Source organism: Helicoverpa zea, chromosome 5 (assembly GCF_022581195.2).
Source record: "Helicoverpa zea isolate HzStark_Cry1AcR chromosome 5, ilHelZeax1.1, whole genome shotgun sequence".
In the NCBI taxonomy this organism is placed as follows: Eukaryota; Metazoa; Arthropoda; class Insecta; order Lepidoptera; family Noctuidae; genus Helicoverpa; species Helicoverpa zea.
In genome coordinates this window covers 4,938,944-4,965,840 of record NC_061456.1, presented here as the reverse complement: position 1 = coordinate 4,965,840, position 26,897 = coordinate 4,938,944, and the positions used below count along the sequence as shown (strand labels likewise).

Below are 26,897 nucleotides of genomic sequence, written 5' to 3'. Positions count from 1 at the left end.
ATTTGCATGAAGTGTTGCAATAAAATTGAAACGCATAATGTTATGTTCGATTACATACAATATTCAAAGTACTTTTTTCTATAAGCAGCATACTAATAAATATTGATACAATTTATTTTGAATATTCTGAAAATGATAGCTTTTTTTTTGTACTGTGCCTTTCAAGCTACGTATGTTTGTCTCAATGCGAAGTTTACGATTGAGAATAAATCAATTTCGTAGCCATCAATCAAACAGAAATAAGCATATCTCAACTTCCTAAATATCGTTTATGCAAATTATTGCGTTTAATCTTTTTTCTACATTTTTACAGAAACCATTTCAATACGTATTAAAATTACGTAAACACTCGATTTAAAAGGAAAGTGAGTAGGTATCTCGAGTTTGCAAGACAACCCACGGCCGTCTAGTCCGCATACGAAGTGACCTAATTAATTATTCTCGGTATAGGAATATCGTGTATTGAGACTTATAAAAATATCTCTGAACGTCCTTGTGAGGTAATACAGACACTCCCACTCGCTCCAGTTTCCGAGGCTTTAGACTTTCACTATCATTGTGAGACCGTTTTGCGCAACACGTATAGCGCATGCGTAATGCACGTTTAAAATTCGAATTTCGAGCCCGAATTCTACTGTTTTATTGATTTTGTATCGATTTCTAGAAATTTTATGTTGGTGTGAAGATTGTGGTTTTGGTTTACATAAAACAAATATTATCAATAATCCTTACTCTAGTAGTAAGGATTATTGATAATATTTTAGGACGCTAGTACAGGTGAATGAATATCGATGAATGTGAAAATTTTAAGAGTGTGATGGCAATCAATTGATCTACTTAAAGGCATTGAATTTTAGCTTTCCATAATATTACAGGTCAAAAAGGAAAGATTTAGTAAACACGATGTTTTGTTTACTATACTAAAAGGTAAATAAATGAGTGGTATATAATTAAAATGCATTTTAATTTACAAAAAATGTTTCAGTCAATTAGTTTAGTGAACTTTGGTTCCAAATTTAGTCCTATTCAACGACGACTTAAAGCGAAAAAATCACTTGTTACGAATAACAATAAATATTTGGTTAATTCACTTCAGTCTGTTTCAATATCAATATACTATAAACCTATCAATACTTAAATCTTACAATCTATCACGGCTTTGGCCTGAATAGTTACACAAGTATAAAATAATCTAATTTGTATTTATAACAAATAACTTAAATATCGAACATATCTAACAGGTTTATGACAGGTTTTCGTTTCTTGACGATTTTTCGTACAACCTCTTTCGGTCCCGTCCCTCGAGTGGAACTAGGGTACCTGTCATCCTGTGATGTATCGTCGTAGTTACTTGAAAACTGCGGACGCTCGTAATCGTCTTCAGGCACCCTGTAATCGTAGGGGTCCACAGTAGGCGTAGGGTTCTTCAGTTTCTTCTTAGGAACTAAAACATAGTCACTTAAATCCTCGCTAGGGAAGCGCTCTGGCTCTCTGGGCTTATGAGGCCTCTTCTTCTTTGGTCGGGATGGAGGCTCGTCGGGGTAATACTTTTCTGGAGGAGGCACATCAGGTATCACTGGAAACGTATATTTCACTGATGCAGAAGGCTTCACCCCTATATCGTCGTATTTGTGCCCCTTGAAATTACCACTGCCATAATGCTTTGTTACGTATCGATCAAAGTCGTAACTTGGTTCGGCGTATTTGTCGTAACTATCTCTATAAGAATCTGGGGGAAATGTCGGATACTTTTTATTCAATTCTAGATCAACGATGTTTGAATACAAATTGTCTCTATTATCGTAACTTTCCTTTCTAGTTTTGGTTTTGCAATTCGGGTCGGAACTATATCCGACGTGACTTTGTGGTTCAAATTCTGATGGATCATCGCGCGGATGCTTAATTGAAATACTGTGTGTGTATTCGCTTGGCTCGGAGTCTAACGGCTGGTCAGAATATGATGGGTACTTTGTCCTTTTCTTATGCGAATATTCCTTGCGTGGTGGTTCTATCGGCCTTTTGGGTCTTTTCCTCTCGTAATAGTCTTCGTCCGCGTCTTCTGAAAAGTCGTAGTACTTATCATAGTCTCTCATGGCTTTCTCTTCAAGCATACTCCGTCCTATTTCTTCAGAATCGAATCTTTGGTTTTCATTGTTTACAACAGCTTGAAACCCTGTATTCGGTCCTGCAGAATATTCTACAGTTCTTGTGGAGCCATCTGGTTCGACTACACTGTAGTGACCTGTAAAATGAAATTTATTAAGTTATAAACAACTTGAAAACTGTTATTATTTTAGGTTTTTAGATCAGTACAAGTGACAAGCACAAGGTTTGAAACTATTTTGGACATTACAAATATATAATTCGCCTAACTGATAACAAATAAAGCACTGCTCTACAACTGACGGGATTTTTAAAACATGTCATGAAAATCTACATTACCTTTAACAGTGTCACCATTTCTTGACTCCCATACGCTCTTCACGTCTCCAGTTTTGCCATCAGCCACTCCATAGCTGAACGAGTAGGCCGCTTTTCCCTGACAATAAAAAATCAAAGCATTCGCTCATTAATTCAACGATCAAGTTTTTACTCATACTACAATTACAACGTGATGTTTCTATAGATAAAAAAACTCCGGGGAATGTGTGAAGCGATAGGTTGCGTGTAATAATTCGGTATTTTACTCATTATGACAATTGATTGCATGTCCAGCTATTTTAGTTTAATATTCTGAATAACTAATGAGGGCTTTAATCGTTTCCATAACGTAGGTATGCGGGTAATTACTATCAGGTAGAGTGAGTGTATTAATGTCTCGCTGTCCGTCAAATCGTTAGGCGTAACGCGTGCGGCATTTATCACTCTCGATCACGACTGACGGTTGCTCAATACTGGCGCTAGATTGTTGAAAATCATTCTAGATAAATCTCGGCGACTACAAATTGTACCATGTTAGAGCGCATTTTAAATTTAAATTTATTAATTAGGTATTTAATCACCATCATTAAAACAGCGAATCGAATTAATGCGACCAAAACGGCTAGACGAGTTTCGTGATGTTTGTAAACATTGGCGCCATAAATGCCACTTGTTGACGGCCATCTTCTCGCCAAGTTCAAGATGAGCCAGTCGGGTGCGCGTGAGCATCGCGCGCTCCACTCAATGTCAATGACGGATCGTTCACTTTCGTTTGTTTCCGCTTCGTTTCGCTCAACAAGACTCACTGTTTTTGTTGTTACAGTTTATTCATTATTCGTGTTTTTCTTGATAAACGAGAGACGTTTTACATGAATGCAAGTGTGAAAATCATTTGTTATTTCAAAATGAATGTGTTCAAACCACACGTTATGATATTATTGAACATTGTCGGATATGGAAACTGTCATCGATAACGCTATTACCGAACCGATTGAAGCGCATAATTACATTAAAATCGAAAGTAATGAAACTTTTACTACGGTTAAAAAACCGGTGACAACGTACTAATTAGCAGGCGTTCGTGTCCCTCGCTCCTTCAATTATAATTTGCATAATATTGAGAAAAAAAATTATAAGGTATCAAGTGGAGCAGTGTAACAACTGAGCTAGTTCGCGTTGCTTTGAGAAAAGTGGGTGAACGAGACAAGCAGTGGCCGCATTCGTTTCGACATTCAACGTCCACTTTCAATAGCTCGAGTATTTGTGTGTATCGATATGTCGCAATCTCCACTAGTGATAAGCGCGCGCTGCCTACCAGTTATTAGTGCAAAAAATAGCCAGCAAAGATCTAGCGCTAGAATTTCATTGATACTAGAGGCCAATTAGTGCAGGTGGTAGCGAATGTGGAAGGCCACGTCTCGGAATTAATGGGGCACATGTCGGCTTTGAACACCATGGCATTCCAATAACATAGATACTTTAGGAATTGGGCTTATGGCACTATAAGTTGTGAACTAAAATGTAGGCATACGATTATGTGATTGAACTCTGCAATTAAATGGAATTAATATCAGTACTTTAATCAATGGTACAACTTGCAAGTTTTTATCTTATTGGTAATCTCTAAAACTTCAGGACTGATTCTAATAAATCATTTGTAGATAGCAGATATATTATGCCGCAGATAGCATAATAAAATACTATGTTCTACGTGCATATTTATGAATATTGTACGTATCTATTCTAATTTTAAATATAACTGTTGCCTTCGTCATTTGAATTTCGAAATGAAAGAATCCTTTTTGAAAGTTACCTACTAGCTTAAATGTAAATTCAGTCTATTGTTATTATTAAACGTTGATATAAGTATGATTGATTACAACCTCCTTGATACAATTGCATAAGCAATAATAGCCGTTTATCATATATTTAAAATAAGAAAGGGAGTGCAAACTATGATTAATATTAACCGATGCAAAATGTAATAACTGATAAATATCTTTATTATGTGAATGGAATTAATAGAAAGTGTTCCTATTGTTATTACAAATAGATGTAATTGGTTGCTATTTAAACGTTGTAGATCAGAGAACATTTTTAATATACGCTTGGTTGTACAGGATAATAATATTTGTTTCATATTTATACGGATAACATTTTCTTAAAAACGATTAAACATATCCTAAATATAAGACACCTGAATCTATTCTGTATGGGTATGTTTATTCTAGGGGTATAACTTTACATTGAACAATTCAATTGTAATCTGATGTACATAAAGGCTGATTTACATTGAGTCAGTAACTAACGTCAGTGTAGGCGCCGAAAACTGACGCGTGCTATTTACACGAAGTCAGTGTAGTGTCAGTGTTTCGTCAGTAGTACTGTACTGACTTCAAATCAATTTACACGATGGCAGTGCCGGGTCAGCACTGACTTGTCAGTGGACTGACGTCAGTTACTGACTCAATGTAAATCAGCCATAATACGTAAGAAAAAGTAGGTATTCATGCTTTATTCGACGTATAAACAGTGTAAATTACCCATCTAATTTCACAAAGAAATTACAGAATTACAATACACTTATTAATTTTCAAAGAAAATTGCTCATTATAATTACATCGTATAATTATAATTTCGACGCCCGATTACAAATAAAATTATTCTTTGCATGCGACGGTCGTTTGCGTATTGCAGTGAAACTTGCGTGGTGTCGTGTGTTTGTTAGCAATAAATAGTTTTTTTTCTTTAATCTGGCGTATCAATAGCGGTGTGTTATTGATTACGATTGCGATGTAAAACAGACACGATTTGACTAGGATAATTAAAGAAAGTTTATTGTTGAGAAAATTTACTGTGTGAGCTTGTTGGCTATTCTTATGTGAATTTTCAGTTATCAGAACCAATAACGGATAAAGTTATTTAGTCTATATAAGCTTCTAAACTAATTGTTACAGTAGTTCTAAACGCGTAGCAGGTACTTTTGGGTTTGGACTTATTATATGGACGGATTATATTTTGTAAATATGAAAAATTATATGAAGAATGAAAATTAATCCTTTTAAATACATTGACTATTCATAAATGAAATAAGTTATTCCTGAATATTTAAGGGTAAATTATCATACTAAAAAGAGCTACAGTAAGTCTAGTGTTACTGTTTAATTTTATTATAATTTCTACTTACTTTGTCCGACGCCTCTTCTATGATATCTTCTACAAATTCCCCTTCTTGACAATTGGTTGCTAACAAATTTGCCAAGAGGATCTGAAAACACATAATTATTCATCGTAAATGTAGTGTAAATTAGTGAGATAATCTATATTCAATCACCTTTAGAACTTTTGATAACATTGACCCTATTTTTGATACCAATGAATAAAATTAATTATAAACAAATTAAACATTTAAGACTACTATAAGCTAATTAATAAAACCTGCCCTGAACCAATAACTAGTACAATAAACAAATTCGAAATCATATTCTTTATTGCTTGCTTAAGGTTAAAGGTAATTATTGAAATTAATATAATAAAGCAATTGTTTAAACAACTTTAATTTTATTTTAACAACAAAAGGAAATTATAAACAACTTACGAATATCACAAGCGCTTTATCCATGATTATTGTTTCGCAAGCACCACATTCACGTCACGATATTACCAAAACAAAAACACTTAAAAAAAATTACATAAAAACTATGAACTTGTCCATTTCAAGGTTGGAGCTAGATGAAGACGGGCCGCGTCGACCACCACTTACCTATTTATAAACGCACACTTAAACACCCCCCGGGCGTGAGTAACTAAACACTAACCCACACATACACACCGTGACAATTACTCGACTAGGATGCGATACATTTAATTGTAGATCAGCTACCGGTAACTATCTGATAATTGTGCCTTACACTTTATAAAAGCAAGTTATAAAATGTGCTGTTATCTTATCGCCATTTTCATACAACAAAAGCGTCTGAAAGATCGTGTTAATTGTTCAACTATTTCGCATATTTTCTCGAAATTCAATATGTACTCTGTAATCCAATTAACCAATGAATAAGAATCTTGGAAGTCTTAACAGTACAAAATTCAAATAAGTAGTTATAATTCTAAGATTACAGCGTCTTGTTCAAAAGTTGGCATCTAGAAGTTTTAGCAACTTTAGAAGATCATTCAGTAAATAGTCGGCCAACTCTATCATTTGAAATAGTTAAAGTTGTTTTTATAACTCACTACTTTGGCTTAGATAACTGGAACTGAAAGATTTATCTTTGGAAAATTACGTTGACTGACGATTGTGGACTTATAGACGATCTACCACCTGTAATATCACACACCCATAGCAAACGATTATTGTACCTAGGCATAATACATGGCTCCGTTTTTTCAGCACCTTCCTTTTTCCAATGCTCATACACCACCCATTTCAATCCAGTTATTCAACTACTAGAAACGATACCTACTAAAAAATTGTAACGACTACACATATCTATGAATGAACAGTAACGATCAATATATCAGCTAGGTAACAATGTTGTCAAAACAGAAAAAAATATATACTTGCTTATGAAGAGTTTGTTTCATAATCAAGTGGGCATGCAAATCAAGGAAAGCGAGCACTTTCAGCTATGATGGCATGACAGTACGTATCGGTACGCGTAACTAGGTATCGTAAACGCTGTCATTTGCAATTGTAATTCTTATCTGTCTGCTATGATATTTACGAGTTCATTTCAAGTCCGTTAATGAAAGTGCTGCATGATATTTGTTGGTACTAAATTGGAGGTCAAAAGCTCTGAAGTAGTTTTATAAGAGAATGTGTTACAGTTATAGGTAGATAATAATGTAAATTGTTGTATGGTATAAATGGAATTGTATGACGCAATTAAGGTGATCGGTCACTGCATAGGGCTCAACTGATTAAAATTGAGAATTACGACTGAAGTAAAGAAGGTAGAGTCATTTTATAAAATATGTATTTTTGTATGTATGTATTATCTTTGCTTTATATATATATGTGTGTAATTTATATATCTTTACTATGTCCTTTTACACAGTCTATCTACCTACTTCTCTTCATTCTAACTCTCCTACTACGGGTCTGCTGGAAGAGATTTCGATTTAGAAATAAGCAGTACCTTTGTACTATTTCTATGCTATGTCTATTTCTTTTATATGTTCACTGTGTACATAAATTGTTAAATAAATAAATAAATAAGGTAAGGGTGAAGTAATCAGTCAGCTATGTGGCTACGCTTAACAGAAAAGTGAATAAATTGCGATTACATACATACAGTCATAGGTACTTAGTTTAACCATGAGTAAGAACACCCCTGTATTTTGGCAAAGAGTTTCGGTTCAGATCATAAATAATAAATAATAAATAAATAAATAAATAATTTATTCACACAAACTTTTTACAAAAATCCTATTGAAAACCCTGACTTCTGAGCTAAGTAAAAACTTGTGTTACAGAAGTCAGTGCCCTCTTCCAGTTTCTGTTATACAAATTGTGAATAAAAAAGGAAATTAGAAAATTAAAGTAGCTTAACATAAATCTAATAATGGAAGGTTACTTATGAGTGTTTATAGAAGTCTTTGTGAGTGAGTGAGTGAGTGTGTGTGTGTGTGTGTGTGTGCGTGTGTGTGTGTGTGTGTGTAAGTGCGTGTGTTATGTCTGAATATGATAATAGGGAATGTTAATTTGCGAGCAATAGCCTTTCAGTTTGGTCGTAGTTCAATTGAAGTAGCCAGTTTTTAACTTTGATTTTTGTTTCTCGAACGGTAAGTGGATGAATGTTTATTAATTTATTTATTTTATTGTATAAGTAGGATGACCTATAAGATTGTTGTCGTCTAGCCGTAGCCGTCCGACATCTGTCCGGTAAGCAAACGTTTTTAATAACTCGTTTCCTCTTATACTCATTTACAGGACAGGGAGTTTGCTTGTGTTTTTTAGTTATAATTTGGAAAATGTATAATTGTCTAATTGTAAGCAGCTCGCAATTTTCGTACAACTGTTTAGACGGATATCTGAAGGGCTTAAAGGTCATCACTTTTAGTAATGACCTTTGAGCCCTCTCTAATTGCATCATGCGGGTTTTGCAGGCACCACCCCAAACTCCTATGCAGTATCCAAGAATGGATTGAGCTAAGGCATAATATATATTACGGAGAAGCGAGAAGTCCGCGGCGTGTCTGAGTTTTTTGAAAACCCAAATTAACTTCCTAGTACGACACGTCACAACATTTATATGAGGTTCCCAACTTAGCCTCTCATCTAATATAACACCTAAATATTTGACATGTGTAACTTTATTAATAGAAAGACAAGAACAGCCTGTGCCATTAGGATAATTGCAGGAATGAGCTCTGATAGTAATGTTATTAAGGTTGTTTTTGGAAAATGAAAATTGAATGAATGAGGTTTTAGATACATTGAGGGTAAGGAGATTGGTTTCCAGCCACTGGCCAAGACGATGGAGGCCATTCTCGGCAATACGAGTTACCTCTTCCCAAGTCCCACCATGGAATACTATGGCAGTATCATCAGCATACGTAAATATTTTCCCGTTACAGAGTGGTTGGAGACATAAGTCATTGATGTACACCAGGAAGAGACTCGGTCCTAGAATACTGCCCTGAGGAACGCCAAAAACAACATTTTCTTCAGAGCTAACATAACTTCCAATCTTTACCTGTTGTCTACGGTTATATAAAAAGTCTCCAAAAATTTTTAGGGCCGTTCCCCTCACGCCAATGACATCCAGCTTGTTCACAAGTGCTGGAATCGAGACAGTGTCGAAAGCTTTGGCTAAATCCAGGAAAATACCTATACACTTTTGATTTTCGTCAACTTTAGTAGTTACGAAATCGGTAAGTAGACTAACTGCATCATCGGTGCTTTTTGATGTCCTAAAACCAAATTGATTGTTTGCCAAAATACTTTTACTTTCAAGAAAATTAATGAGTCTGCTGTTAAGAGTTTTTTCTAATAGTTTTGAGAGTGAGGACAATACAGAGATAGGCCTATAATTCGACACATCGTCTCGATTCCCGCCCTTGTGCACAGGAGTAATGAGTGCCCTCTTAAACACATCTGGAAAGATACCTTGAGCATAACACAGTTCAAACAGACAAGTCAGAGGAGGGACTATAGTATTTTTGCACAGTTTGAGTAACTGAACTGGAATAGAGTCCCAGCCAGTAGCACAATTGTTTTTAAGGTTTGATATTAAAGCTTCAATTTCAGATTCATCCGGCGGTAAAAGAACTATAGAATTATGGTTGCGAGGGACTTTAAAATTGTAATTAGGTTTACGCGTAACAGTAATGGCATCGGCAAGTTGCTTGCCAATTTGCGAAAAATATTTATTAATGGTGTCAATATTGTTTAAATTAGAATTTAATAAGCCATCCGAGGTCGATTTATCACCAGTGTAGTTAATTATAGCCTTTATTGCTTTCCACGAATCTTTAGGAGTTTTGGCGTTTTGTAGTAAAGACTTTTCGTAGTTAGATTTTAATTTCCTCAACAGAGAATTGCAATAATTCCGGTAACGTTTAAACGTTATTTCTAAGATGTGGTTAGAAGGGCACGTCTTATGTCGTTTATGCAGTCGGTCCCTATGCCTAATACAGCGCAGAAGGCCACCAGTAATCCATGGTTTAAGGATTCTTTTTTTGCAAGTTGTTCGATAGACTTTAGTATTCATATTCACAATGTTAGAGAGTTTATCAACAAAAACAGTAGCGGCATTGTTTGCATCAGAAATAGTGTTAATGAAGGAGAAATCAAGTGCTTCTATTTGACTAACGCACGCTTTTATGTCTAATTTAATTACACTACAGTTCTTGTTTACAATTCTACGCTGGGACATGCCCAATGAGATAATAACAGGTAAATGGTCTGTTATGCAGGAGTCAATAACACATACAGTTGCAGGATACATAGTTTTCATCATGCAGTGGTCGAGGCAGTTAAGCATTCTGGTGGGATAAGTATGAGCAGGTAATATCCCAAATTCTGCCAATAGGTAGATCAAAACTATGTTCACCTCAATAGGCAGTGTCAGTAAAATTCTAGTAGGTATATGCTAATAAATTATCAGGCACATAGAAATTGAAACTCACTTTTATAATCAGAATCTTTCCTCAACATTTTCCGGTGCGCATACGCACACACCCGGAATGAAACAAAAGATAATCAGCCGCGATAATCCGCTTACAAAGAAACCGCTGATGCCTCAGCTAGATTAATAACATTGTAAACTCACAACAGCACCTAATTGTACTAAAAAAAGCGTTAATCGAATACATCTATCATTGTAGTCTAAACAATGGTCAAAGAAAGTAATTTATTGGCAATAGTGACGTATAGCCGTTTTTCAACGTACTTTTTGGCTAATATCCTTATATTTAGTGTTCGCTCTGTTGAAGCGTGAACGACGCGGCGACACCGGCGCGCGTCATCCGTCAATAACTAAAACCCTCTACACATTCAACGCTTAGAAATCGCGCGACGATAAATTTCAGCAAATTAACAAACCTTATTAGCTGTCCCGAAATGTCGTTTCAATTACAAAATGTCATAATTAAATCAACTTGACGTCTATTTGAGGTTGTTTATCAGGAATTAATGTTGGTTACAATGTGTAGAACTAAATCGCTGATGTTTCAGATTCCCTAACGTCGCAGCGGCTCGTGACGTGTACGTGTGAACGTCCTTGTAATATTTATTAATGGCCGCTCAACAATGTTTCATGCATGGACTCCTCCTGTAACGATGATGAATTTGAGCAGGAAAAGCGGCTTAATTCATCACTTTCCTTTGTGAATGAACAAAAAATTGAGACACACTTCTAGAAAAGTATTTCCTTTATTTGTCATCCCACAGTATCAAAACAATTAACGATTTGTTGTTACTTTACATAACTTACAAACTATCATATTTGCGATAAATATTTCAATAAGTGCATAACATTACAATATTATAAATAGTAGATCGAAGTTAATATCACAGTCTGGCACTGGTTTCAGAAATTTTCTGATGATTGTTCAAACTTAAAACAGTGCCATCTATTGGAAAGCATTGGAACTACGTGGTGCGTAGTGACAGCACCATCTAGTAGTGGGAGTAATAACCGCCAGAGCTGTGGTGATCGTAGTGAGGTTGCGGGTGCTGAGCGTGACCGATGCGTTTGACCACGGCGTTGAAACCGTTGTGCTTGTCAGCTGTGTACTCAACGATGCGAGTGGTGCCATCAGGCTCGGCAAGGGAATATGCACCTGGGGAATCACATAATGTCAGTATGATATAATATGACGTAAGAGTAGTTATATGAATGGAATCGAAGTTAATTCATACCTTTGACGACGTCACCGTCTCGGCTCTCCCACTGAGTCTTGTGGTCACCGGTGTGAGGATCAGCTACAGCGTAGTCAAATGAATACTTCGGGTATGACTGGAAGGAATTGTAAAATCGTACATTCCAAGACTCAGAATGAGATCTAAGCAGTTTCATTAACGCTGAGTAAAAGACATCAACGCGTTATTTTTACGTAAAAAATGAAACTTGTGAATCCAAATAAAAATATATCTAAATATAGATTTATTTTAATATTAACATTGAATAAAATGTTAATTATTAATATTGAAATGTTTGTCTAAAATCTTTATCAAGAACGAAAAGGGCTCCCATCAAAATTAGTCCAAGTTACAGTCGCGTATCATTTCCCAATCCAAATTCTTAGTTTCCGGCATCAAACAGTGTAATGAGGCGACTCATATCCGAATTTCCTCAAACTTCACAATGCAAATGACAAGTGTGACGCAAGTCCTCGAGTATGGGACGTTATGGTGTCTAAACATCATAAGCGTGACGGCCTATAGTTCTACAAAGGAATTTGAATTTTATGACGGAGGAATAAGGGTGAATTTGGAGTGGGTTGCAGTAAGAGCAAAATAGTTGAATGCAATCACGTTTATATGTCTTGATTTTATCAGTGTATTTATCAGAGCGTTTAAAGTAAACAAAATAAAAAATATACTATCAATATTGTACATAGAGCCTTGACTAGTGTCACAAAAACTAATAAAGACGTAGGTTAAATGAATACATACAATTAAAAAAAATAACTGCATAACTCTTTATGTAATGCCATATTGAAGTAGACTATTAATTTGTGTGCCTAATGGCAATCTAAATAATAAAATCTGACAAACCTAACTAGCACTACTGACTTACTACGACAGACCATGTTATACTTATTTTTCGTTCTCTTTAATGTCAATAATTATCATCAGATAATTATGATCATCAAAAATGCCTTGGCTGATAATCATTAAGGAGGACATCGTCATCATCATTTATGTTCATATGAAATTCTTGTCATATTCAAAAAGCCAATTATACTCACATAATAATCCTGACTGTGTCCATAGTCCTGAACGGGATAGTACCCGCTGTAGCCTGAATGTCCACCATAGCCTGATAGACCGCCTCCGTAGCCGGCGCCTATGTAACCCGCGTGAGCAGCGACGCACACTGCCGCGAATACTACTACCTGGATATAGAGAGAAGAGATTATTTAATGGGAATATTAGTTTACTTAGTACTTACGAGTTAGGTGGAAGTTCACCGACAGCATTAACGTCTGTTATTCTAAAAAAAACTGTTTACTATTTTGAATGTAAAATTCTATAGTATACAGCTCTTTTAAGAAAACTCACGTCAATGCTGTCGGTGAACTCGGGCTTTAGTTACTTAACAAGCCCTAATGTCAGAGTTGTCTTAAATCCACCTAAACAGCCCCCGACGTGTAACAACGACTGCTACTAAGTAGCATTTGGGGATGCCCGAAATACGTGCTTACGCAGGTACGAGAGTTTAACACCACCAACTTCACAGACTATGGCATTTTAGCAGACTGTTCTAAAAGAACTTGGTGTTGTTTAAATGGGGAGATTGTTAATTTAGAACAAATATCGCAAAAGATTGTCAAAGATTCATCTTAGAAGCAGAATTATTCGCCTGCTCTTTTCACTAACCTAACATGTCCAAATGTAACATTGCTCTACAATTCAACATCTTAGTTTCCGTACCATAACAGCTGACCTCATCAAGGACAAACCACAAATCAATTCAGTTCGAAAACAATAGAACAACGATTAAGAAAATTCGCACCAATTATAATAGTGACACTTAAGGTCAGGCCACAGGTCATGTTTGAGTCATTTCATTCATAACAAGTGGCAACAATGCAGTATAAACGGGCATGTACTATCGAGGACACTCCCTCCTGGCCACCATTAGGTTTCTTATTGCATATTCATTAAAAAAAAACACTTTCTTGCGTTGCCCTAAGGACCTTAAATAAACTTATGCTTTCCAAGAAAGCTTTTCTTAGAATACCACAGTAGGCTTTTCATCATCATCTCCCGAACCTTTTCCCAACTATATTGGGATAGGCTTCCAGTTTAGCCGGATTTGGCTGGATACCAAAGTTTAACAAGGAGCGACTGCCTAACTGACCTCCTCAACCTAGTTACCCGGGCAACTCAATCCCGCAGTAGGATTATAAACTCAAAAATATAAAAGTGTTCCGGCGTACAAGTCCGCAGTATTACATGCATAATATATTTAGTACACTTCAAGTATTATCTAGAACAATAGAACAAGCAAAAACAAACGCAGGAAGTGTCGAACTAATAAATAGTACACATAACACGTGTTTTGTAGGATGTTTCAATTTCGGCGAATTGTGGGAAGGTGTTTTCATAATAGGGAATCTCATCACTTAACTATGTATTGCAGTAATTTATGAAAGACATCCTTTTTCGATAATGGTAAACGTCACACTAAGAGCTAGCTCACTGGAGACTCAACTGTCGACCGATAGGTAAGCGTTAAGGTAATCATTATAGTCGATTTGAACTGAATCTTCGTAATATCTCCATACTGATTTATGACACCGATCAAACTATTGGCCGACAAAAAGTCATAAATAAAACAAAAAGTTTTGGTAGGCAGTTATGAAAACTAAATTGCAATTGGCAATTGGTCTTTAATCACAACACTTTTGAAATTTGTTAAAAACATTTACTCAGTATAAACTAATAATATTTTAGCTCACAGCATGACATAAACCTTAATAACTTATGAAATGTGATTTAAACTAAAACTTGATCGCAATTATAATCTACAACTGTATTTTAAGCATTTTTTACACAGAAGCTGTTGGTAAACTTTTAATAAATAAATAAATAAAAATGTTTTAGCCAATCCATTTCATAAATATTTAAGCTACCAAGTAATTGATATTTCTTGAAGATCAAATTAATTATTACTTAATCAAAACATGACACCAGCAATTAAAGTTACGTGAACTTCCAGCAAATGACAATTGAATAACGAGACAATAACTTACAAAAAGTTAACCACATCACTATGTACAAAGAATATGCTACGCGTATATAACACAAACGAAAAACGTCTACTTGGTTATACATAACCGATTACGTGTTTGTCACAATGTAACATCGATATTTCCCATAACCTGCGTGTTACGTTTAGGGTATTATAAGCACACTCCAGACTAAATAGTCGGCCGACAGTTGCTCCGATGGTTGCCAGAGAAGTATTTCTTAATAGACCATTCCAATCAAAGTTTTCAGACGGTCTCATACCGGCTACATAGGTACCTGATCCTTGTAATGTGGGTACTATCATTCATTTTATTATTGACTAGCGACCCGCTCCGGCTTCGCACCGAATAACAGTATTTCCCTTCTATTTAATGTATGGTATTAAACATATAAACCTTCCTCTTTAATCACTCTATCTATTAAAAAAAAACCGCATGAAAATCGGTTGCGTAACTTTAAAAATTTAAGCGTACAAATGTATAGGGACAGAAAAAGTGACTTTGTTTTATACTATTTAGTGATTTATGAGCCCAAACTATCGGACGACTAAAAGTTTGCAGTATGCCACTCTTAGTATCGGTTCCTCACACAAAAATAGGTTTGTTAAACTTACCGTAACGGTGAAGAATACGTGCTTTTTGTATATGTCGTAAGCTGCGTTTGTCAAATAACCATTTTCGAGCCGTCTGATAAACCGAATAATTGTAGCGAAACGATTTTACAATTTAATTTTACAGATACTGAAAGTGTTACTTAACATTTTTTCAGCGTCTTTCAGAGCTATTTTTTGTTATATTTAAATATATTGCGTTTGTTATCTATTGTCGAAACCTAGACGGAATTGGTGACAAAAGGATGAATATTTTTTATTGACTGTATTCGCAGTAATTGGATTGCATTACGTAGTGTACTATTGAAGAATACTAAATCAGCTATATCCATGGTTAAGTCATTTATTAATATATTCAACGGGTATTGGTATACCGATAAAAACATAATGGAGGTGAAAATGGCCTACTTCGAGCACCTGTCTATCGATGATTTATGCAGAAAAGTTTGATAACCTTTGGTATCTATGATCTTTAGTTTAGCAAAATATAGGATGATCCTGCCTGACTATCCTAGAAGTGTTGTACGCATTTTTAAATATTGTATGATGAATTAAATTTTCGCGAATTTATAATAAATTTATAATTATCCAGTTAGAATCATAAACCTTCAATGGGTTTTGGAGAAAATTCAAGATTAAGGTTCGTTATCCATGTCATAAAAAAGGGTCTTTGAAAGCTTTACTTTACTGAAATCAATCTGAGTTTTACTCTTGAATTATATGAAATATCGTGAAATAATTTATTTAATTTTGTTGCAGTGTGAAATAGTGACATCATTTTTAGTTGACATGTTCTTGGCCACTTGTCACTGGACAGACAGAATTTCGCCTTTCGATATCCACAGTATTGAATACTTTTAATATTAAGTTTGTTATGAACCAATTAGTTAAATAATTACATAAAAAATAAAATAACTTCAAACCTATCAAATTCAATCTTAATTACTGCCGAATTTTCAAACTTCAAAATCACTATACTCACTTGGAAGACACGCATTTTCAATGTTAGGTCACTTTCGTCCTCTTCAGCGGTGCCGACAGGAGCTGAACTGACACTGGTGGTGGTGCCAGCATGCCACTGTATTTATAACAACCACTACTGTTGCACCATCGTGCGTGCGTTTGACGTGATGGCGTCCGCATCTCGAAGATATGTAAGTTATGAGTTACTGTTTTTAAAGGGAAGAACTTTGAGGATATTTTGAGAATAATGTAAGGGTTTTTTTGGGAAAATAGTATTTTGGATTTCAGTTGCTTATATATTTTCTATTTTTATAAATTAGAGTTGCCTGAATGACAGCGTTGTCGATGTTTTTTCTCTCTAAGAAATTGAAAAGCCAGACTATGGGAAGCTGATCTCGTTTGTCATTAGAGGTATACTGCAAAATTACAAAATTAGCTTATTTATATTTTGAATTTGTAAGTTTATGATGTGATATTTATTATAGCATACATTATGACGTTTCAATAAATTTGATTGATTTGGTAGGTTCTCTATAATAGGTTGATCCTTCCCCGAAATAGTAATTTAATGATATAATCAATCAACAGAAATTATTTCTTCAATAAAATTTTATGTTTTAAACCAGATATTTGTGATTGGATGTGTTATATAATAACACGTTGAAAGAGTATCATAAATAATATTGTACGAAATGGATGATGACTGGACATTAAACGATGCTCCCAAGTAAAAGCTAGTAGGTATGAAGCAATGTAATTGGTGTACCTATAAGTAATTGTTACAACAATATTTATAATTACAAAAATTAAATTACATCAGAAGTGCAGGCTTAATATATTTTTGGATTACTGCGCCCTAAAGTAACATCAGGACATGAATAATTATAATGTTACATTTATGTGAATTATAAGATTTAGAAAACTGGAATGTAAACACATAATGTAAACTCCATCGCAAAGTCTAATTAAAAAGTCCTTGAAAAGTTCAGCATTCAAAATGTAGCACTTGCAATGTGCAAAAACTAGAAGTGCAAATTAATGTTTTCGTACTCATTCAGACTGCCTAACCTTTTCCCAACTATGTTGGGGTAGCCTTCCATTCTTACTGCATGCAGCAGAGTACAAGTATTTTACATGGAGCGACTACCTATCTGCCTTCTCAGCCCAGTTGCCCCTATATTGTGCATTACAAACAATTAAGGCACGAGTTTACCGACAGCATAAAAGTCAATTTTATTCAAATTAAAGAAAATGGGACATTTATGTTGTCCGTGTATTAAGGCCTTAACGAAAGTTTGACGAGTTAAATGTATTTAGCACAAAATATGTCTAACGAGAAGTCGCGCAAGAGAGCCCAGGAATGTTTTTGTAACAAAATATCTGCCTAATAAAGTACATATTTCGAGCACACACCGCTAACTTATTACGACTAATAATTTTCGAAATCCCAAAGCCGCAAGCGTCGATCACCATATTACCTGCATTGTTACGTGCTTCAACTATCAAACCAATTGATCTACATACATAGTTTATTTGGTGCACCATTTATTGCAGTAAATAATTATTAAGCTGAGTTGCGTACGCTCATTGTATCGAGATAGAATTGTTCGTATTAATATTCAATGAGGTTACAAGTGTAAATATAGGTGCTGTTTTAGTATGTTATTTAAATGTTTGTTTAAATGCAGTGTTATTAATCAACAATGCAATACAACATCGTGTATAGAAGTTTGGATTACTTGTGATGTATTAAAAGTTGAAAACATTGGCATTAGTGGTTAGCTCACTTTACACTCATCAGTAATGACAAATTCTTTCTTCTATACTGATATTATAAAGAGGTAAACTTTGTTTGTTTGTTTGGTTGTAATGAATAGGCTTAAAAATTACTGGGCCGTTTTTAAAAATTCTTTCACCATTCGAAAGCTACATTATCCGCGAGTAACATAGGCTATATTTTATCCCGATACGGGCAGTAGTTACCACGGGACGTGGGTAAAACCGCGGAAAAACGGCTAGTCCCTAAATAAAATAAATGGCACCGATTATGAAGCTTGGTGCCTGGTCGATACCTACCTGCATGCTCCAGCTGGTTAATGTCGTGGAAAAGCATCTAAGCACTTTTTTGCTACGACTTAATCCGCACTTTGCAGATACTAATTTGACACAAGTGGACGCCCAAATAAGACGTTGTGTATTCGAATTAAATGTTTAGATGCATTCACTGTAAAAATGTACTCTAGTATATGTATATTCGTAAAATTTGTGTGTTCTATTGTTGCATAGATAATGACCAATGACAGATGGAAAAATCCTATAATAATAAACAAAGAGCCACTAGAACATGTTGAAAAGTACATATACCTACTTAGGAAAATTGTTAAGTTTTGACAAAAACAACGAAACATTAGAAATAGAAAGAAGGGTACAATCAACTTGGAACAAGTACTGGTATTTGAAGGAAATTTTCAAGAGTAATATGCCGACAGACATCAAAACCAAAGTGATGAACTCGAGTCTCTTACCTTGTCTGACGTATGGGTGCCAAACGTGGAAGTTCTCTTCTAAGTCCACAAACAAAATCAGATCCTGCCAAAGGGGCATAGAGAGGAGCATGCTGAATATTAGGAAGATAGACAGGGTAAGACATACTAATATAAGAAAAACCACCAAAGCAATAGATGCTCAAACCTACGCACTTAAGCAGAAGTGGAGATGGGCTGGTCATGTCGCAAGATGTACAGACCAGAGATGGACTGCGAGAGTAACATCGTGGAGAGGCCCCATGGGTAAGAGAAGCCGAGGGAAACCACTAACAAGATGGGAAGATGACCTAAAACGGACTGCTGGCCCATCCTGGCAAGACGTAGCACGTGACAGAGAGACATGGGCATCTTTGGAGGAGGCCTATACCCAATCCGGGGTTCTTGCTGAATAAACATAAAGTATATAAAAAATGTAAATACTTAAACTATGCAGAAGCAAGAAATAAATGGTTTATTTATTTATTTATATTGTTGCATAATAATTTAATTCATAAAGTCTCAATGTGATAAAAGGATATCTACATCATGAGCCGGTAGCAGCTAATATCCCCGATTCTTAGTCATATCCTCATTCTAAATGTCACGAAGTTAAAAAAACGGTTCCTTTTGCACTATCGTATTACAACAACCAGATTGTTATTCATAACTTATTAAGACTATAAAACTAATCAGGGTCATTTGAAAACTGATAATTATTATCAATAATATTTTAACCAAAAGGGCAGGTTTAATTTCAATCATAAACTTATAATTTGAACTTTATTATACTTTAATTCAGGATAAACTCAATTAGACAAAATCTAACCCACTTACTAAAAAAAATATTCAGTAAACAATTTTATAAACAAGAAACCTAAGGCCGCGACTTCATGCGCTTTAAGTAAGGATTTGGTGAAAAGAGAAAATACTAAATTCTACGTAACATAAGAAGATACATCGATGGGCTAAGGCGTACTATCTTGTACTACAAAAATCTCAAATGTAACCGACAGGTACTCCTGAGAATCGGTCAATTAAGCCTACAAATCAGCTCTTCAGCATCATAATATAAAACAGGTGGCTTAAAAGCCGATTACCTAACATTTTTTACATACTCTCCAACAAACTTACATTTTTTGGCATGGACACGCAAATCTTCGTCTAATCTTCTTACGTTAAATACAAACAAGACCAACTACATATGCTTCTCAATATATAAAAACGTTCAACCAGAACTTGAGTTCAACATAAAAATACATGAGTGTGGGAGTGCGGTTGATCATCACTGTAACTGTCCAAAAATTAATAAAGTTAACCAAGTCAAGTACTTAGGTATAACACTGGACCAAAGCCTGTCCTGGTATCCTCAAATCGAAAAATCTCCGCGAGAATACGAAAATTTGTTTGGATCTTTAAAACTTTACGACACATAGTCCCAAGGAGTGGTATATCTAGAAATCTTCTTAATGATGTATATATCTCGCTGGTTCAATCAGTGATCATCTATTGTATCCCCATTTGGGGAGGAGCCCGAAAAACACGTTTTCTTGACCTTGAAAGAGCGCAACGGACATTAATAAAAGTAATGTACTTCAAAAAAAGGACCTTTCCCACTTATGAGCTATACCAAATTTGCAATTTATTATCAGTTCGTAAATTATATATCATACACTTAGTACTAAAAAAACATAAAACCATACCATTAACTTCCGATATATCAGCTAGAAGAAGGAAAAAACACAATGTTGCCTGCATCCCTTTTGTAAAAACAGAATTCGCTAACATTCAGTACGACAAACGCTCATCTACCCTATACAACAAAATAAATAAACAAATAGACATTCATACCAAACCTTTTAAAGAATGTAAATCTTTACTGACAAAATGGATTAACAATTTAAGCTATGATGAAGTGGAAAATCTTTTATTAAATGTAATGTGAACTACACACACACACACTCACACTACATACATACACACACACACCACTTACACACACACACACACACACACACACACACACACACACACACATACCAAATATTAAAATTATCTAGTTTTAAGTTATTAATTAATTATTAAAATTGTAAGATATAAAAGAGCGGCGCCTCCTGGCACAGGCATCTATATGCTTAAAAGGAGGCGCCACCCACTGTATAACACTGTTAAATCGTGTAATAACGAAATAAAACATTTTTGATTTTGATTTGATTTGATCTTGAACTACGAAGAGTATTTTGTTGGAGTTCCACATTGTTACAACTGAATACGTGAGTTGCTGTATTGAAGATAATTAATGAAATAGTATGCCTTTATTTGCATTATTCAGTTGCGTTATGCAAATTATCGTTACTCTGCGCACAATTGACTATAATCGTCGCACAGTTGATCCTATCTAGGACTGATCATTTGGAACACATGTTACTGAGGGCACCATTTTTGTGTAATCATGAGTAAGTGTTCCTTATATAAGTAAGTACAATTTGACTAAATTGAAACTGAAATAATTAAAGTATGAATGTTAGAAAAATTAAACGAATTCTGTAGTTATAGTGACTTCTCTGCATGTGCCTAATATTGTATCAAAACATCGGTTTCGTATTATTGCATAACTAGCTTCAGCCGATGTCGCCCGTAGGTATCCATTTTCCGCATTTTAGGTAAACTAAAATAATAAAACATTATCCGTCTTACCACAAAAAGTTTTAAACGTCAGTTTATGCCTTGTCTAAAAAAATGTCAAATTATGACGTTGACATATGGTTCATTTTGCAGCCAAAATTTTATTAGACAAGTGTAAAACAGGGGTTAAAGTTTTTGTAGTAAGGCCATATATATTCACGGTTTAAGGTTAAGAATACTCAATCAAGGAGCCAAAGATGTTGGCACTGTGATATTGATCATAAAACTTTCCTGCCGCAGCCCTGGAATCTATGGCTAGATTGATGGCCGGTTTCTGAGGAACCTTGAAAATCCTTGAATAAGTGGACTTTTAAGTAGCCCTTAGCAATATAAGCTGTTATAATTTGATGAAGTAAAATACTTAAGTTAAAATAGTATGCCCAAAATATTGATTGCCTTTTGTAATTACATTTATGAGTAGCTCAGTTTACGTTGTTTAATTAAAGTTAGAGCTAGGAACCTATCTTTTAGTTGTGAGTCAGTATTGTGTCGAAACCTGACTACAAAACCTATTCGGTAAGTTAAACGATGCCTATCTATAACTGGGCCAATATCTAGCATCTCAAATATGTATCTAAGTATAGTACATACTTTAAAACTTAGTTCTTAAAGGAAGGAATATTCAATTGGGATTTTTATATGTTTTATTTAAGTATTGATGATGTCCTCCTAGCCGATAATCGGCTACGGCGGCTGTCCTCATGTAAGGAGATCAGCCAACTGCGCAGGACATATTATAGTGCACGAGCATTTGCACAGACACAGGTGCACTCCCTATTCCTTCACTCTCATAACCCGATAGGACGGCAATCTGACACGATCGGAGAGAGATTAGGCGCAGGACCGACATTTACGTGCTCTCCAATGCACGGGTGCATCAATCACCAATTTCCAGGCTCCGGGCTGCTTTGTGAAAGTCTTCTAAAACCCACAAAGCGATTTCGGCCCGACTCGGGAATCGAACCCGAGACCTCATGCTAAGCAGCCGCACTTGCGACAACTAGACCAACGAGGCAGTTTAAGTATTACTCGGTCTTACAATTATTTGTTATAACCTTATTTTTTGTACTCATTTATTTATTTTTAAACATATATTTCACATTTTTGAATATTAAATATAAAAATAAAAAACATTTAAAATTATTAATAACCTTATTTTATTGTTTTCAATTTTCCGCTTTGGTAGCCTGTAGTATGATAGGAAATGCATGAACATAATATACTACTTAACCTACCCAGAAAAAAAATAACAAGAAATTAGGATCTGTATCTATGAATCACTACCGTAACAAAAGAAGCTACAATTTTAAACCCTTCAGGTCTATTTGAGTCATACCTTAACTTAAACGTACTTAATAGCTCCCGATTAAATAAAATAGATTAACAACCACTTAGAGGCTTCTTCGATTAGCAATCGAAAATACGATAAAAATCACTGATATTCCGGTTGCGGAATCAGAACAAGGCAACGATTGCACCAGCCCGGCTTCGAACCCAAACCCTCCATTAGAGGAGCCGATGATAAGAACAAAGCTAGTACCATAATTACCTATCGGGGCATCAAATTAATCGGCAATCGCGTTGTATCGATTTGACTCATCGAGTGGATCGTATTTTGTTGTATAGACTATAGAGAATCGATTATGCTATCGATATATTTATGAAGAAAGAATTTTTGGTTGATATTAGTGTTATTTTTATTTATTTGAAGCAATTTTAGAAGAATAGGTACTAGCAGAATTGTCAGAAAGAAGATGAAAGAATCTCTTTATGTAATTTTGAAGTCATTGAATTGAATAATTAATTATGAGGCTTGAAATCAAACAGATTTCGACGGAAACAGAGAATTAGTCTATTTGTCTTTGTGTTACAATAATTTGTTCTTAATTAACGCTTTTCCACACATCTAGAACGGCATTCACAGCCCTACTGATTGCCGTTCAATCATCCGAGCCGATCAGCATTGAACTACAAAACGAACTACCTACAGCTCATTAACCGCGTTACAATCGCAACAAATATTGCAAAATTCAAGATTCCACTGAAAAAATGTACCACATTGGTACGTGTGATACTCGGCCAAGGAAACTGGGTGAAAAATTGACACACGTACTTCGGCCCAAGGTTGGCCAAGTAGGAATTGGCGTGACAAACTATATCGGCCTGTTTACATCAGAATTATAGCAAAAAAATATTTCATTGATATTTGATAAGCTGTTGAGTAATCTATAGGTATGTTTGGGTGACAAAATTCCTTGGAATTGTACACGACGAGTATCAATCGTACAATCGGAGACTATTATGTAGGCGTTCTTGCAAAGGTACATACAACTTTATTGTGTTATTGGCAATGATTTTATACGAATTGATTGTATGTTACGCTCACATGGATATGTCGGTTTTTATCAAAATCAGTAATTTGTTAATTGTATGTTTGTTTGAAATGAAAAAAACGCATTTGACGCTGGTACAGTACTTGGAGAAATGAAAATAATGTTTAGTCAATCATTCAACCACATACATAATATATAGGTATCAAATATTTAAATCTTTTTCTTTCTGAAAAATAGGGCTGATCAACAATGAAAAAATACAAGACTATTTATTATACTTAAAGAAAGTTCTTTGACCGGAAACAACACTTATATACTTTCAGCTTACTGCTGCAAGTAATACGTCAATAAATCGTATATGCAAAATGTAGAGGTTAATAAGACTCAGTTCAAAGGAATAAAACATAACTCCGTAGGCCCTTAGTAGTCCGAACTAGTATCTTGTTTAAACGGTCTTCAATTGGTACTTTGAGCAATGTTACGCACAATGTGTTATTAGCACTATGAAATTGAAAGTAGGGCGTGACGCGTGAGTAGTTATATTCTCACGGAGAGACCAAGAACAACCTTGTTTGAAGACATGACTGTGAAGTAGTAGTGCTGACTCATGGATATCTTGGGCCCATAACCGATTTCTTGAATTAACGAACTTTCTGCAAATATGGAAATACAAATGTCGTTGTTTACCTACAGGTTATAGGCACATCTATAGGTGTAGGGTTTATCACTTCCAATACAGTTTTTTATTCTCTGTTTTGATAGTTGCGAAACACCAGAATTAATAATCCAATGTCAGCAACAACAATTTATTTTATTGGATATCGAATGGAATATCGAGAAGATAATGGTCAAGCCAACATTTTATGATGGGTTCAACAATGTTGAATCCTACAATGCTTTCTTTTTAAAAGTCATAAATCCCTAAGCTTTACTGGTTTCAAAATCTGTAAACAACGCCATCTCTCGATATTTTCCTAAACTAATTTCAACAGCGCGCCGCGTAAAGCTTAGACTGCGCTGGCGCAAAGCAGCATTGCAGCATTGCAACTTTTACAAGCGGCTTGTCTGTTGTGAGTTGTATAGAATACAAAGAACGTATTACTTTAACTTTCTGTAAGATGTCGCTCCGCTCATACTAGCAGTTTGTATAGAATATAGATATTCAATCAACATAATATCTATGTCTATAAACATTTTAATTATGCCTTACAAGCTCGTCGTATTTGTGTAACGTGCAGTACCTAACGGTTATATTTTTAAATTATTTTTTGTAATGAGAATTGTAAATCCCTTTGAACCTTATGAAATTTTAACATGATATAAATGCCTGAAATAAATTAAAACTGTATTTGTGTTAAGTTCTCAGCACACAAATCTAGTGAGGTGGGACAGTAAAATAGTGTCCCTTGATGACAGCTTTAAAATAAGAACACAGTTCACTTATCTGTCCATCGTCCATACCAAATCAGGAGCAAAGCCATAAAATTATGACAAACGACGCCTTAAGTGAATAATTGAATATTGTTAACACAAACCTAAATCAAGCAAATAAGGAATACAACTTCATATTCAAGTTACCATTATGACCTTATATGTAAAACACTACATCAAAATGATACAATTAACACGCAATTTAAGATAGAAATCTAAGAGCCAGGTGGCAGATTCTAGCTTATTTACATTATGCACTTGATCTACCATATCTGTTTTCTGTATATAACTATAAAAAAAAAAAAAATTATTCGATAGAAAGAACGGGCACACGATGTGAATTGTAAATAGATACTTGTTTATTAATCGTCTTTAATCTCAAGGATAATTATGATTTACGATATCAGATACGGGAATTGAATTAAACTAAAAGGAAGGAAGCTAATAAAAAGCTGTGTTTATGTGCACCCAAATGTTTTTAAATAGTCTATCGATTGGGTCAGTACCAATTAGTGAGTTACGAGCAATTAAAAATTGCAAAAATACCTGTATTATTTTTGTAGGTTTTCATAATGATTTGCACAAAAATTATATCGTTCGAAGAATGTGTAGGTACCTATTTCAAAATATGTAGCTGTTTATATTATTATACTGCATAGAGTTTTTAAACAATTAAAAAACACACGTTTTCTATTTGAAAGTATTGTATTTTTTCATAGAAATTAAGTGGAGTACCTGCTCACTAAAATAATGTAAATAGTGCACATACCCTATACACCTACTTTGTTTACTAAATTCGCGATTAGAATGTTTTGCTCCAAAAGTAGGTTAGATGTTGATGAGTGCGATTTCACACTTACCTTGGAATTGAGAAAACCTTCGTCCTAATAGCCGTTTGCTATGTACCACCGTTTATGTCCCCGCATGATTTTTAGACAAGCTGTTGAAAATTCTTCAAGAATATGAACTTGGAATACAGGCAGAAAAGAGACTCCCTAGGATTCGTTTAGCTTTTATACTCACATTTATGCAACGTTTTGATAGGACTCTTGTTCATCGAGATTTTTCTAATGTCCCAAGAGAACTATACTTACCGTAGCCGGATTAGTCTTGTTCTTTTTAAGGCCCTGAGAGAAAGTGAAGTGTTTCAGTTGTTTTTGACGTCTTAAAATGTGACAGACTGTCTTTTTTGCGCTTTTAAATATTAGATAGTAAAACTTAAATTTTTGGTTCGGTAGTGAACGTAATGTCGAATCTATTAGGTTACCAATGTAGGTACTTACATATTTTAAGATGTGTATGTTATATTATTTACCTAAGCTTAATTAAAGGCATACTCTATATTTGTTTACTTTGTTCCTTTATCTTTAATTCCTGGTTCACTCACCTCAACAAGATGATGACTCTCATCTGATAGTATCTCTAGGAGTCGTGTTTTACTGGGGATTTCCAAGTAAATTGTCATAAAGTGCGGTTACTAGTTGTTTGGTATTCAGGACAGT

The 26,897-nt window shown here is 34.9% G+C and overlaps 2 protein-coding genes across 2 annotated transcripts; both read right to left on the bottom strand.

The window, feature by feature from the left end:
* Window positions 1-945: 945 nt before the first annotated feature.
* Window positions 946-6,141, bottom strand: LOC124630552. The gene is made up of 4 exons (XM_047164509.1): window positions 6,020-6,141; window positions 5,609-5,689; window positions 2,443-2,539; window positions 946-2,242 (listed from the first exon to the last, which is right to left on the bottom strand). The coding sequence occupies exons 1-4, from the start codon at window positions 6,041-6,043 to the stop codon at window positions 1,218-1,220; spliced, it is 1,227 nt and encodes a 408-aa protein (XP_047020465.1). The 5' UTR covers window positions 6,044-6,141; the 3' UTR covers window positions 946-1,217.
* A 5,145-nt stretch (window positions 6,142-11,286) lies between these two features.
* On the bottom strand, window positions 11,287-16,513 carry LOC124630554 (cuticle protein 19-like). The gene is made up of 4 exons (XM_047164510.1): window positions 16,444-16,513; window positions 12,844-12,990; window positions 11,792-11,888; window positions 11,287-11,712 (listed from the first exon to the last, which is right to left on the bottom strand). Exons 1-4 carry the CDS (start codon window positions 16,456-16,458, stop codon window positions 11,549-11,551), a joined length of 423 nt encoding a protein of 140 aa, XP_047020466.1. The 5' UTR covers window positions 16,459-16,513; the 3' UTR covers window positions 11,287-11,548.
* Window positions 16,514-26,897: the final 10,384 nt, after the last annotated feature.